Source organism: Neodiprion virginianus, chromosome 6 (assembly GCF_021901495.1).
Source record: "Neodiprion virginianus isolate iyNeoVirg1 chromosome 6, iyNeoVirg1.1, whole genome shotgun sequence".
NCBI classification, from domain to species: domain Eukaryota; kingdom Metazoa; phylum Arthropoda; class Insecta; order Hymenoptera; family Diprionidae; genus Neodiprion; species Neodiprion virginianus.
The window spans coordinates 9833032-9847106 of record NC_060882.1 but is presented as its reverse complement, the minus strand read 5'-3'; the positions used below and the strand labels follow the sequence as shown (position 1 = coordinate 9847106).

The 14075-nt window shown below is 37.7% G+C and overlaps 1 protein-coding gene across 1 annotated transcript in view; it reads right to left on the bottom strand.

Annotated features, from left to right (window-relative positions):
• Nucleotides 1–544: 544 nt before the first annotated feature.
• The window catches only part of LOC124306613 (putative oxidoreductase GLYR1 homolog), a 38536-nt gene continuing 25005 nt past the window's right edge, over nucleotides 545–14075 (bottom strand). The window contains exons 8-10 of the mRNA XM_046767406.1: nucleotides 4725–4835; nucleotides 4143–4587; nucleotides 545–3627 (exon numbers count right to left, since the gene is read on the bottom strand). Coding sequence (XP_046623362.1) covers nucleotides 3428–3627; nucleotides 4143–4587; nucleotides 4725–4835 — 756 coding nt within the window. The 3' untranslated portion in view covers nucleotides 545–3427. The remainder of the gene's footprint in view (nucleotides 3628–4142; nucleotides 4588–4724; nucleotides 4836–14075) is intronic.

The window sequence follows — 14075 nt, the reverse complement described above, 5'->3', positions numbered from 1 at the left end:
AAATATGGACATTTTTTAAATATTCTTAATAATGAATTTTAAAACGGAAATTTCGAAACTGATATTTTGCAGCTCGTGAGTATTGACGTTTTAGCATGTGTTCTAAATTTTAGAAATATTACAATTACCCGCATGGAAGATAAAGGGTAGTCTTCAGAAGCTAAAAAGATGACTCATGATTATCGGTTATTACATGACAAGTACCTTGACTGTTCCATCTGTCTGTTTATTTACTGTTAGTAAATGAAATTTAATTATTTGTATTCCACAAATGCGATTATACTCATTTACTCATCTAATGTAATAATATATAATTTTACTGAAATGTAACCTGGACTTGCCGACCGTGAGTAATTTTGAGTTACTTGAGAAAAAAATTCATCTAGTGCCAATATACTCTGCGTTCACATTTGAAATTTGGACATAATATTTACCTTAGATACGGTACTAACTTGATCTAGAATTGAGAAGAATTAGTAACACAAAGATTTCTTCTTACTTCTCGTTTGGTAAGTGTAAGTGATAAATAAACACGAGATGATCGTATAATTCAAATAGATATTTATTCAAAAACATATCGTGACAAAACATATACGTGTGTGTAGGCCGTAAGTCGATGATGACGTTGACATGCTCACACACACACACTTTTCAACTATTTTCTGTGTTCTTTTTTTACACTTAATATTTATATTATATATGTTTGTCTATAGAATTGTATTGATAATGCTATTGTTTCTTACATTGTACATATTATAATAATTATTTATTCCATTTCTTGTGTTATTTTTTGAATATATTTTCTTCTTTATTCATCATTCTGTTGAATATGTCTAGTTTAAATTATGATGATACATAGCGTATAGCCAATACTCAAATAAACACTGCTGTTTGCTATGCTACATGCAATGATAGACTTTTCTGTAATTTCGATTATACCAAATTTGTCCCGCGTTTTTCTCCATTCATATCAATGTTCAAAATCTGAATACAAAAGCGTGTCCCCCTATTATACCTTTTATATTGTATCGCATCATATCCTTGTGTTTATACGCATTTACCGTTTACATTGATCGTACCAAAGAGCTCGTTCAATCGTACATGGCAGTGTAGAATGGTTGAATAATTTCGCTCTATATACTGTTAGTAATTTTGGAATATTTTCTTTTTTGTTACGAGGTTCGCAAGTTTGGACACCAGTCCTAATCCCGTGATTAAAAAATTAGAGAGAGAAAAAAAAAAAACGTTAAGTAAAATTAAAAATGAACTTTCCTATTAATGTTTTAGCTTACGTTATGAACTATGTATAAGTGGTACGTACATGTACAATTATGCAATTGTATTCAACGAATCCAGTTATATGTATACACGCAGGGTTTACATCCGTAAAATAAGGAAAATATTCCTAAAAATTTCTATGTACTCAATACTAAGATCGGTAAAGTATATCATACAATAATCAATTCTAAATCATTCACGGATTTTTGATATTAAAATCACGAAAATTGCGCAGCGTGCGGGAAATTTCACGCATGATAATTTATTTGTTCATATATTCATTCTTATGATTACAAACTTAATAAAACACGGTAGTCCCTATCCAATATCCCTGTATTCTAGGCATATGAATAAAAAATTACTGTCACTTAAACGTTTGCGCTGGTTCATTTCTTTCCAATGCGGAACAACTCTGTCAAGGGATACGTGAGTCTTAGAAACAAAAAAAAAAAAAAAATAACAAAAAAAAAACAATCTTAGTCCCAGTTACGACGAGGTAAAGGGTTATGAAATAATTCGCAGTATTTATCATATGAATTCAGATCATTGTACTATCTTAGTACAACAGCAACTTCATAAATGATTTGTGAGGAACGATATTTTCAGCCGGATTACCAAAGTCGTAAATTATTAAATAACTGAATTTTCTGATTAAACCTTTATAAGACCTTATAATTATCTACAAAATAGTCAAATGATTGCAAATTATTATTCAGTCCCAAGCTGTCAAATCAAATCAGCCCCTCTGCCAAATGGTTTAGCACAATGGGTAAAAGAATAATCACAGACCCTGAGGCGTTCAACGCTCCTATATGATCAATTCGTTTTCTCTCTGGCACGAAAAATGTAACAAAAAAGGTGAGAAATGAAGTATTTTCAAATTGTCGTATCTAATCAAAATATTATCCTTCTATAATGATAATGTTGTATACGAATATTACATTTTTCAGGGAAACAAGAATCATGTATCCCCTTTTAAATGTATAGTTAACGTACATTAAATTTGTGCAAAATAAAACGAGTCTCATTTTCTTTTAAACCAACTTCTAAGTGGCTACGTCAACTCACTTTCTGCACGCTCAGATTACGCTGTTTGGAAAACTCCAATGCTCGTGGTTCATATGAATATCGAAATATGGACTATAGGTTTTTTCATGCTCTAAGAATTATATTATGCAGTGTCAGATAGATTTTGGGGATAGTATGTTATGCAAAAATTACTGCAGCCTGGCACATACAGATATGTATACGCCTGATTAGTAAAATATTAAAAAGGCATCAATTATAATAGTTTAAACATGTGAGATCATACCACATTACTGTAAAACACGCCGGATTTTTCGTCCCTCGCTAAGACGTCGTTGAGATATACACATAACAAAGCCACACGTTGTACCTCGTCAGGTCACACAATTCTGATACTTGTTTAGAAAAATTCTTAATCAATGAAGCGATTTGCTGTTAAAATCATCATTAATTTTTTGACGTAAATATAACAATAGTAATAATAATAATGCCAACAACTGAAGCTGTTCACTTTTAACCACAATATTCACGGTCAAATTGAGGTACTGCGGATGACCCATATTTTTCAAGGATTGATAATCTAGCACGAAGATGAGACTTTTATCAATCTGCACAATTTGATGGTTTAATACACTGAGACTAAATTAGTCTCTTGGAAGGGGCCTAACTCATGTCAGCGCTCGAGATAATGGTAATGAGAAATAAGAAAAAAGAAAATAAGAACTTTTAATCAACTATGACAACTACAGATTGATAACTACGTGCAATGTATGTTTATTTCTTACTTCGTTTGCTTCAGCATTTAGTTGTCGTGAAAAAATACACTTTTCTTCTCCTGTTTCACAACTGTTCCATACCTGGTCTCACTTCCAATAATTGTTCAAAAGCAATGTAACGATTCGCTCGAGTCAGTAGACAGTAAACGCCAATGTGCGTCTCCTACTCAATGCGTACACTGATATCATCCGCGTGTTGAAAAGTACCTTTGTCGTTCAAATAAGACTTGAAAACGTCGATTTTCGCGAGCATTGGTTTATTATTTTATCTAGAGACACAAAGAGTAGGTATATTGCAATAAATAAAAATTATCAATTGCCCACGATCCAACAATACCAAGACCCTGTTAGAACCTGGCCCTAATATACACCGCCGAAGCGTCGTGTTCACCATAACCAAGGCGCTTGGCATGTTTATAAACTTCATTGGCTGCTGCTGCTAACGGCAAAGGTTGTTCCAATTGATCGCTCATTCCCAGCGAAAGTCTCAAGTCTTTTTGCATGTGCTGAAGTGGTAGCTGTGTTGGGAAGCCTCCTTCAATGATAGCTGTGGAAAAAAGAATACTCGTGTTCATATCTTCATAGTTATACGCTTTAACAAACGCGGAAGTATAATAAAGTCTGGTAGTGGACACGTATTTTTGGAAACGTTATTAAAGAGTTACTTATAACATTTATCTTGTATGCGTTAGAATTCAAATGTTATACGTGGAAAGTTTTGAGAATTGGTGCATTTGTGGATAAGATGAGGTGGATTGTAAAAATTAATCAAGCACGCTTGTCATTTCATGATGATTTAACCAATTTTTTCAAGATCGCACATGAAGTGTCCCCTACATTTTATAAGGACGGTTAAGCCATAGTAGAGTAAAATATAATTTTTCAACTAGCCATTTTGTAAAAAGTTTTATGCTTTCAAATCATTTGTATTCGTTGTAACTCGTGGGCTGCGCGGAGCAGGTCAAGAAAATTGATCGATATTCGTTCATTGAAATTACATCAGGCTAGGGGTAAGGTGTTTGATGCCCACTACTAGAAACCCTCCAATAATCATCTACCTACCTTTCCCTTTATCAAGGACAGCAGGACAAGCCAAAGAAGTGAGTTCCAATACTTCAAGCACATCTTTTTGCTGGAGTCCAGCACGATCGGCAAGAGCCATACTTTCGGCAAGACCAGCCAAAGTAACCCCAGCCATTAATTGTAAAACCAAGTTCATTTTCGAGGCATTGCCAACTTCGCCAAGGTAAAAACTGTTTTTTCCCATTGCTTCAAAACAGGACTGACACTCATCGAATAGAGAACGGTCCCCAGCAGCCAAAATAACAAGTGTGCCTTCCTGAGCCTGCGTTTTGCTACCTTGTACTTGGGCCTCGAGATATCGTCCACCCTTTGCATTTATTGCCTCTGCAATGTCCTGTGATGTTTCAGCGTCAATTCCTGTCATTTCAACATATCCTTTATCTGGTGATATTTCCATGAGAACTCCACAGTTACCAAACACCATCTGAAACAAAGAAAAGTACACTAAACGTAGTAAAAAAAACTTCAAATAATCAGCCTTCATACTTGGCCACCAGATTTTCATTATATTTGGGTTGCGCAAAATGGATTCCTTATATGATTACATCATCGTATACTTACATCTTTTGCAGCCTGGGGATCAGCTACGCAAGAAAAGGTAATATCGGCTGCCAAAACTACGTCTGATGGTGTTAGTCCTTGTTCAGCGCCAGCCTTGACAAAATCTGTACACTGAAAAAAATATAAACAGAATTCTGTTAGGTAAAGACATGAAAATTAGTAAATATTAAAAATGCTTATAAAAATATTGTTTCCTTCAACGAGTGATCATGTCGTTATTTTCTAGAACACCTACGTACTTAAAAATACAATTTTTAATGCTAATTTGTTCTGATTATTTCTGGCTTTTGATATAATAAATTAGTAGCTAGAAAATCTGGACCTTTTTTTTCCATGTTGATAAATGCTAATTAATTGTTTTTCATGAGAGGAATGATTTGAATTTTTTAAAAATTATATCATTTTAATTTAAATTTTTTTAAATTTCAAGTGGAATCATTCGGTTATTGATAAGGGTTCGTCGCGGAGTTGATTCGGTCCTAGCACGGGGAGCAGGCGAGGTGCAGGCGACACCTGTTAGGGTTTCTCTACACTAGAAACAAGTACCGAAACCAACAGACAGATGGCGCCAGGGCGGATACCCGGACGCCATTTGCTTCTCTCAGTCACGTAGGCAGCTGTTCTTTCCAGCCGTTTGCAAAGGAGGTGGAACGACGCCGCCACATCAGCAAACGACGCCATGATGATATTGACGAAACCTGAATTTGCTTTAAGGAAGAAAATGCAGTCTCGCCCCCTCGATCGTTAAGATATTACTTAAGGAAACCGAATAGCGATAACATTTTTTTTCACATTTTCAAATATATTTAACGGAAAAAAATGTATACGTAATTATTACAGCAGCTTAATTCAATATCTTTTTGTAGACAACTCATATTCTGCAGCGTAATATTTACTCGTATTTTGCAGTCCGGGACATGTTATTATAAAAGGTCATCGTTCAAAGGTGTTCAACGATAGACTTTGAGTAAAAAAATATGCTTATATTATTGAGAGTTTGAGCGACTAGCTGGAAGAAAATATTGAAAATATCACTCATGCAAAACCGCTATTCCGTTGTTAACATCTTCAACAACTCTTGAATACATCAGCTGTGTCCGATAAAATTTCATACATTTCATAATATACAGGAAAGCTGCCTACGTCAACGAATAGGTGATTAAATTTCGGCAAGTCGATTGCATGCTTGTGTAAATATATTCACATACGTGAGTAAGCATATTAAATAGTACGTTAGCTCGAGAATATGGTACAAGGAATGGCGTCGGTTGTGTAGCGTCGGCGTATCAGTGTACCAGAAACCGTCATAATTACCGTGCGTGGTCGTTATACACGTTACGAAGTCAGGAACCGAAAGTCGTTCCACTCCAAAGAATGGAACGAAGCAATAGAGAAACAATACGTGGGTGTATCACCCATGTAAAAGAGCCAAACTTTCAAGTAGCATTAAAACAGATATTAGAAAAAAATGAAGGAAATAGGGAAATTCTAGATTTGAAGAATCTAATAAAAAAAGCCAGCGACCAGAATGACGAACGAAATGTGTCTGTTGCTGTTGGTAACGTGCATGCGACATCCATCTGGTCAATTACATGAACGTCGATGCCACGTCGACTGCAGCGCAAACAGTTAACAAAATCCTCCGCCTTCGTGCGTATAAAAGCATATATAGGTATGCATGAATGACGAAGGAAGCGAGATATCATACTCAAGCAGCGAAACCGACACCTTCGTAGTTTTGGCAAATCATTTTCGTTGCCTGAATTTTTTCTTTGTTGAAAGAAAATAGCCATATTTTATTCGAGTTAACCACAAGTTCGTCCGACTTATTATACTATACAACAACAGGATGGTGTTGATTCAAGCCGAAGAATTTCACAAAAGTAAACAAGAAACTCGAGTGACTGACACAGCTCGGCATATTACACATGTATGTAATATGTGTAAAACCGTGGTCGGTTGCAAGGCAAGATATATGTGGCTACCCTTTAGTATTGGTTACCAAATTGTACCTTGAAACAGTGAACGTAATTTAATCTACGTTTATTGTAGGTGAATTCTGGTTATGCATTTTGGCGTATAGGTATTTTGCATAAAGTCACCAGCAATGCCTAGCCTTTGTTCTCATTTGCTAGTTGATAATACAATCTTCATTGGAGGAATTTAATTATTGTCAGATCACGTAATGGAGATAGATGTGACTCTGTACATAAGTATATAAGAAATTTAGATGAGAATAATAAAATATTGCGAAGGTGGGATGTTTGTCTATTGTAAACTGAAATTGGGGTCACACTTCAATGCGGTTAATTGGAGTTTAAGTCATCTTCAACACGAAATAAAGATAAAGAATTTCCGCTTTACAACGTTGCTATTAGGTCAATAATTTCGTAGCTGACCTACCGGTATACCTTTTTACGGGGCAAATTGAAAATTTGATTTGACTGAACAAAATATTCAATCTAGTTGAAGATCCTTGAATGAAACATTGAGTGTAGCGATCTTTTCAAACTATAATGAAATCGGTCGTGAAGTTCCACAGAGCAAATTCGGTTTATTGAAAACGAATATTTTTCTTCGTTGTATTCACGGGGAAGATCGAGTTGATTTATTGATCACTAATTATTTTTTTTTCCTCTTGCGGAATCGTTGATCCGATAGATCAAAGGGTCTAATTTAGGGATACAGTAATCAGATCCCTTCTGACGGAAGCTCAGTCGGATAGAACGATCTGAATAAAGGTCGGTATACTCGAGGGGGGTCGCAGGAATAGTAACTGGTTTATCGCGAAGCGTGTTACTACGGGGTTTAACTTCGTTGTGGTTTGGTGACCGTGTCGTTAAAGCATAATCCAATCACCGTTAACCTCCACAGTGGTATAGGGATCAGTATGGAGTCACGATGTAATTGGTGAATGTTGTACACACATCACAGTCCAGGAATTCAAAGAATATCTTGGTTCTTGTGAATTTTATTGTTTATAAAAGTATGGCTGTACATTGTATTTTTAAGTTTTGTATACGTATATGGATAATAAAGTTTTCTTACCATGCATTACGTCTCGAAAAGAGCAACAGCATCATTAGCGGATAATCTGTACGTCAGTTCAATGTTTACAGATAAGAACAAGACGTTTTTAAAGATTACGACAAGCGTAAGTCATTACGGTAAAATGTGTCGGGAATTTTGTTTACACGATGATTGGAAACATTTTTAATACAATTTGTGATTTTTTAACCATCGATATTACACATTTATACGTGTGTATATGCATACAAGACTTCGGTGCTTATCTTGATCGATTTAGATATATCAAGGCACCTTAACGGCCCTGACTGTTTCAGTCGCTAGGTTGATTTTCAACGCTAAAATAAGAAGACTCCTAGGAATGTTCAAAACAATTTTGGATATCTTTGATATTCATTTAAATCACGCCAACTTATGCGTAACAATCTTCTCACTTTTCTCAGAACTCAGTACAACTTCGTTTAGAATGAATTAATTTGCGGAAAGTCTATAATGAAAACCTCTGCCAAAGCACTGCTTTTTATATAATGCTATTGGCTTATCAATTTTTTTCGAACTCATTAATTTGCATCGCACAAAAATTTTCATGATCATTTGCATATGCTAATGTACAAAATCAAGAAAAAGAAAACCTAATCGTTCGATCAAAGCAAAAGGTCACAACCGAACACTCGACACTCATGAGTTTGATAACCTTAAATTAAATGTGACTCCTAACGTTACACGGCAAAGATTACTATATCTCAGAATCAATTAGTTAACGGAGTCAGGTTAAATTCTACAGAAAATGGGAAAACTTTAATGCCTGGATTGGTACGGTATAAATGAATATCGGAGCTGCGCTTAATCTTTCCATATTCTCCTACAGCCCCGTAACAGCCTTATAACGTGTAAGGAGAAAATGCGCGTTGCTATTTCATTGGCAATAACAGATCAAATTGTCATAACTGGATGTGTGTTGACATAATTTAGTATTCCTTGGAGCATATTTTGTAGTAATAAAATGAAAAATGATCAACTGGTTGCGTTTCGCTCTAACGTAATTTTTTTTTTTAGCATAATCGGAGCTTTCGATAAATACAATTTTCACTGCTGACCTGGTTTAGTTTCGTTCAATTATATGGTTTTCATACAAAAAGGACTATAGTACTGAAGTCGGCGGCTGTTTGCAAGGTGCTAAAACCTATTGTACAAAAACCGACGTTGAACGACCTCGGATTAATAATGATTAGCAAATCACCATTTTCGCGAGTTTTCGAAAGGCAGGGGCCAACACACAGTGTCTGCAAAATCCAAGCTGTCCACATTGAATATGTTCCGAGTAGGCATGTAGATTCTGGTATAGAATTATATACATACTGCGTATTCGTCACATGTTCGCTAATCCAATTTACGGTTTACCGTGTCACCAGTTTCCGTATAAGGGACGGACACACCTACGGCTGTGTATATAGAGACCCTAAAAGTGCCGTGAGAGTTCAAGGTCGTTGAGTAAAACTTTCACGTTCAATTCCCGACGGATATATACTCTGCACGTGATACCAAGTCCCAAAGAGGAAACAGAATTTTTTAAAGTTATTTTTCCAGTCGGCGCAAAACCGTTGAAAATCGCAATTACGTCATGTCATATAATCTTATCTGTATACGTTGTATGTTTTACGGTTCATTTCAGTTAGCTTTTTTTTTTCTCCATTGCCGAAACAACTTTACCCACATGGTGCACGCTTACGTAACCTGCAACCACCGAAATCAGAACTAAGAATCTAGACCACCACCTGCGAGCTTTGGCACTCGGTGACATTGTTTCATAAAACGACTGACCTTACCAGGTGACCTTTAAGTACAAATACACGGCCCATCTAACCGGGATTTTGATCTTTGAAATGATACGTGATCATCATTTCTTTCAGCAAATAACAATATAGTAATGTTCATGATATATTTTAGTCGAATGCGCCCGTTCAGAAATAATAGTATTCTTCATTTATAAATTCACCAAACTTTTCCCAATACTGTCCAGTGACTAAAGCATAATTCTTACAGTCGCATACAGCGGTTTTGCCTTTTCATATTCTCCACCGAAAATTTTTCCAAGAAAAAGATTACACACCCACAAGTTATGCGATGGTGGAACGACACCAAGTAATCATCATCATATAAACGTATTTCGCTATTTACTGAACCCTGATCCTGTAAGAGATTATGAAATTTTACCGGGCAGGTAAACGTCCCAGTGATAGCCCAGGAAACGACCCCGAGGGATCTGATTCGATAAACAGTTTTCGCCCGTCCGACAAATCGTCAAACTAATAACCAGACGTTTCACCGTCGAGAACCGTATCCGATAAATAGAGGAAAAGAACGGTACATTTTAGTTCAATTCTTGGAGAGACCAACGAGCCAGAAACAGCCCGGACAGACATACCCTGGTTGTGAATCTGTCCCACGGTAACAATAACTCTATTGTAATATTCGTGACGAGCTGAGGTTAGTCGGTTATAAAAATATTTGTTCAGTACCTCATAGTGTACACTATCATCTATCGTAAGACTAGGAGTAACGGACATCCCAGTCCATTAAATTGGTATTCGTAAAGTATGAGTGGGTACGCGGTTCGTTGATCACGATCTATTGATCGCTGCAGGGAAAAGAAAAAGTCAAGTATGGAGTATGATAAAGATACATGTAGATGTACGTTATACACAAGTTATGCAGTTATGGTTATTTTTGTTAGAGTTGCCTGCATGGGTACTATCATGATTGTCGGATAGCTCAAAATTTGGCACGTGGAGGAAAAATCGTTTTTCTCAATATTTGTAGGACAAGCCACCAAGCATACGTGAAAAAGACTGAAGACTAAAACAACAAAAATCTAAATTTATTTCTGTAACGATTCATGATCTGTTCCAAACAGTTTCTATAGTTTTCGTTTTCTTGTTCACGTAGGTATGCTGCTGTCTACCTGGTCGTAGGATTCCTTGGTATTTCGCCCATCCCGTCCACTCGGTTACAACAAAATTGTCTTTACACTTTGCCCTTGCGAAGTCCTTGGCATTTGGTTGTACCTGGGAGAAAAGGCTCCCCTCCATTCTACCGCATTAGTATCGATTCTGGCTGTTAGAAAGCTTTGCCCGCCTTATTTTTCGTCATTTCGTATTAATTCAACAAATTAACCGTCCCATACATCGCCACACGCACAAGATTCATTTCACTCCTCGCCCATTTCAAGGTCTGCTTTTCGGACTCGACGCTCCGCAACTTACTCAACCCCGAGGGCTCGTTCTCGTGTTAAATGTACACATGCGTTGTAGTTAGGATAAATGTGTGTAGGCGAGACCTAGATTACGCCTGTATATATATTTGCAATGATTATGTCGATGTAGCAGCCGCGACTCTCCTGGGGTACAATATACTTTCAGCCGTGGTCCAAAATACAACTCCACGGCCATTACGGAGAAAATATGCGAGACTCGGGGGTACCAATATTAAGGCAGCAGATCGCGTGCCGCGAAAATTTTATACATGTCTACCAGCCACGATTAATCAAAAAGAGTTCAATCCATTTGTCACAGTTTAACCATACGTGTATTGCTGATGATGATGAAGAGAAAGAGTCGGCGCTAAACACGCAATAAGACGTAACGCGGGTTAACCTTGACCGGTATAAAGCATATTCAACATCATGTAATAACCTAGTCAGCATATTATTTTGTGTTTTTTTTTTAATCCAAGTTCCAGGGTTTCCAGTTGAAGTGGAATTTTTTGACGACTCCAGGTTTTTCAAACTGACAAGATGCAATTCATTACAGATAGTTTTGACGGACGCGAAACGTTCGAATTATTTAAACTCTCTGTTTTAATAAAATTCCCAAAACTTCGGTTCTGAAGTAATCTGAATCAAGATAAATCGGCGACGAAGGTGTTGAGTTTTCAAAAGAATTCACAATTCGACGATTCAGTATTTTCTATTAGTTCGAATACATTCTGGTAGCGACTTGTTATACCTGCCACGCGGTTACACGATTGTCATTTATTTGCGGAAGTTCGTTGATTAAAGCTCGTCAGAAGGTGTTAAAGTTGAAAACGTGCCTGGGCTGGACGATCGATTTTACCTCGGATTAATCCCACAGGCTCAACGTGACCTAACCTAGCCCAACCAAGGAGAGACGATTCTGAAAACTTTCGAATGTTCTTAATACCGTTACGGCATCAATGCTGACGTGAGTCCATTCTATTTCTATACGTGGAACACATGCATAGACAGTGGGCACATCCGCATGCGGCTCATCCACGTTCGTTTGGTAATTTCACTTTCCACAGAGAATTCGTTTAATTATAGGACTCCCTTAAAGTCGACAGGCGGGAGTCAACTATGTTGTTCCATCATTCGATTCGGAAGGTTATTTTTAAAACTGGTTATCCCAATGGTATGTTGACACGTACGTAAGCAACCCAGATGAAATGCGCAGCCAAACGATAAAGCTGAGTAAACAAGAAACGTAGAAAAATGAATTACCATAATAAAATTATAGTAAGCCAAACGCGCAGTTTCTTAGCCTTTGCCTATCACGATATTATATTAATTCTAATCGACAAATATGACTTTTCTGGCTGTACGGATTCGTTCGCTTTTAGATTTATGAAACATTTCGAACTAATCACTTGTATCCCATGTAAGTTACGGGGTATTCCGCAAAGTATCGATCGGGATCGGAAATTGAGACCAGGCTACGTTTTTCAACTAGTCATCTCTAGTGTAAATCTAAAATCTCAATGCCCTGATAATTTTCATTTACAATTAGAACCATTTCGGGAGTTTCCAAGTATTTGTAATAAAGTTTCAGAAGACCACGGTATATGCTGATACAGGGAAAGAATATGTTGAATACACTACAGGAATTGTGTTAAAAAAAAAAAAAAAAAAAACCACTGCCCGAAGATTCTCAACTCCTGTGGAATGACTTGGTCAATTTAAATGAAATCCGATTGCAAAATAAAAATGAACAGCAAAGGAATGCTACGTAACGTATCGAATCGTTAAATCACACCAACGGTTGCGAAATGGCAACTATATCTAAATATTACAAGAAATTAGTAACTTCTTTATATTATTAACTTTATTGCAGTGCCTTTGGCGATGGGGAAATCTACTGGTTTACATCTTACAACTAACGCATGTTACACATACTTTTCAGATACACATCGCATCGTACTCAGCATGGAAAGCGTTCACGATTAATTAAATGTGCGATACAACATTCGATACACGATGTTGGTACTCGAGAGGCAATAAATAAGTTCAGGGAATTTTGGAAACCTGTGTCGTGTAAAACCCTTCCGACCCGTTTACATCGGCCATTGCTAATGTACCAGCCAACTCTCGGAAATGGGCAGGCAATTACGCAATGCGCGTGAGTAGGTATAAACAGCTGCCTTGCGAAAATAAGGATCATCCTCGAAAGAAACGGTTTTAGAAGGTCAACGGACGGCGTGGGCGGGAAAGGTAAATCGGCGAAAAATATGATCGTTGATAAGGTGACAATGAATCGCGGTTTCCAAAGAGATTCAAGCCGGCGAAGCGAGGCGGGCTGCGTAGGAGAAACGAGGAGAGAGGATGACGGGTTGGACGGGAAGGAACAAAGAGAATAAACTCGGCGCTCGTTGGCTGGCGTGTTATTATCCGTCGCTCGCAGAACGGCTGCTCTCCGCTCCGCAACCGGGTTCGTCCCCAGACAAGGCTGGTAAATAAAAGCGGTGGGAGATGGCTGACTGCAGGGTTGCCAAGTCGGCGAGTATTGATCCGCCGGTATCCCGGGTCACAGGGGCGACTTGGCAACGCCGGGTCTCACACAGCTGATCAAAATTACCGAGTGCCGACGCGACCCGGTCTAACTTTGGCCGAGGAAAGGAAAAAGAGAGCGGACGAAAAAAGAAAAAGAGGATCGAGGCGATGCCGGAATGCGAAAGAGCAGAGCCCGGCTTCGGAATTACATACTTGACGGATTATTTTCCGTTGTCCTCGGTCGTGAACACAGCTGTTCGCCGAATCGAGAGAGTACGAAATGCCGTTTATCGACGCGTTACGCAACGCAAACTTTGCACGATGATAAACCGACGAGGCTCTGGCATCGTCAAATTCCTGTTTGCAGATTTGCCGAAATGTTAACGATACCGGTGCCGGGATTTTTTTTTTTTTTTTGAGACAACATTCGTTTTATGTTCGACCGAGCGGCTGTAACGATACGCCATAAACGAAGGAAATACGCGAATACGAGTCTTTGTAATTGAATGCCGATTGTACATAAATTGTAACTCAATACCGTC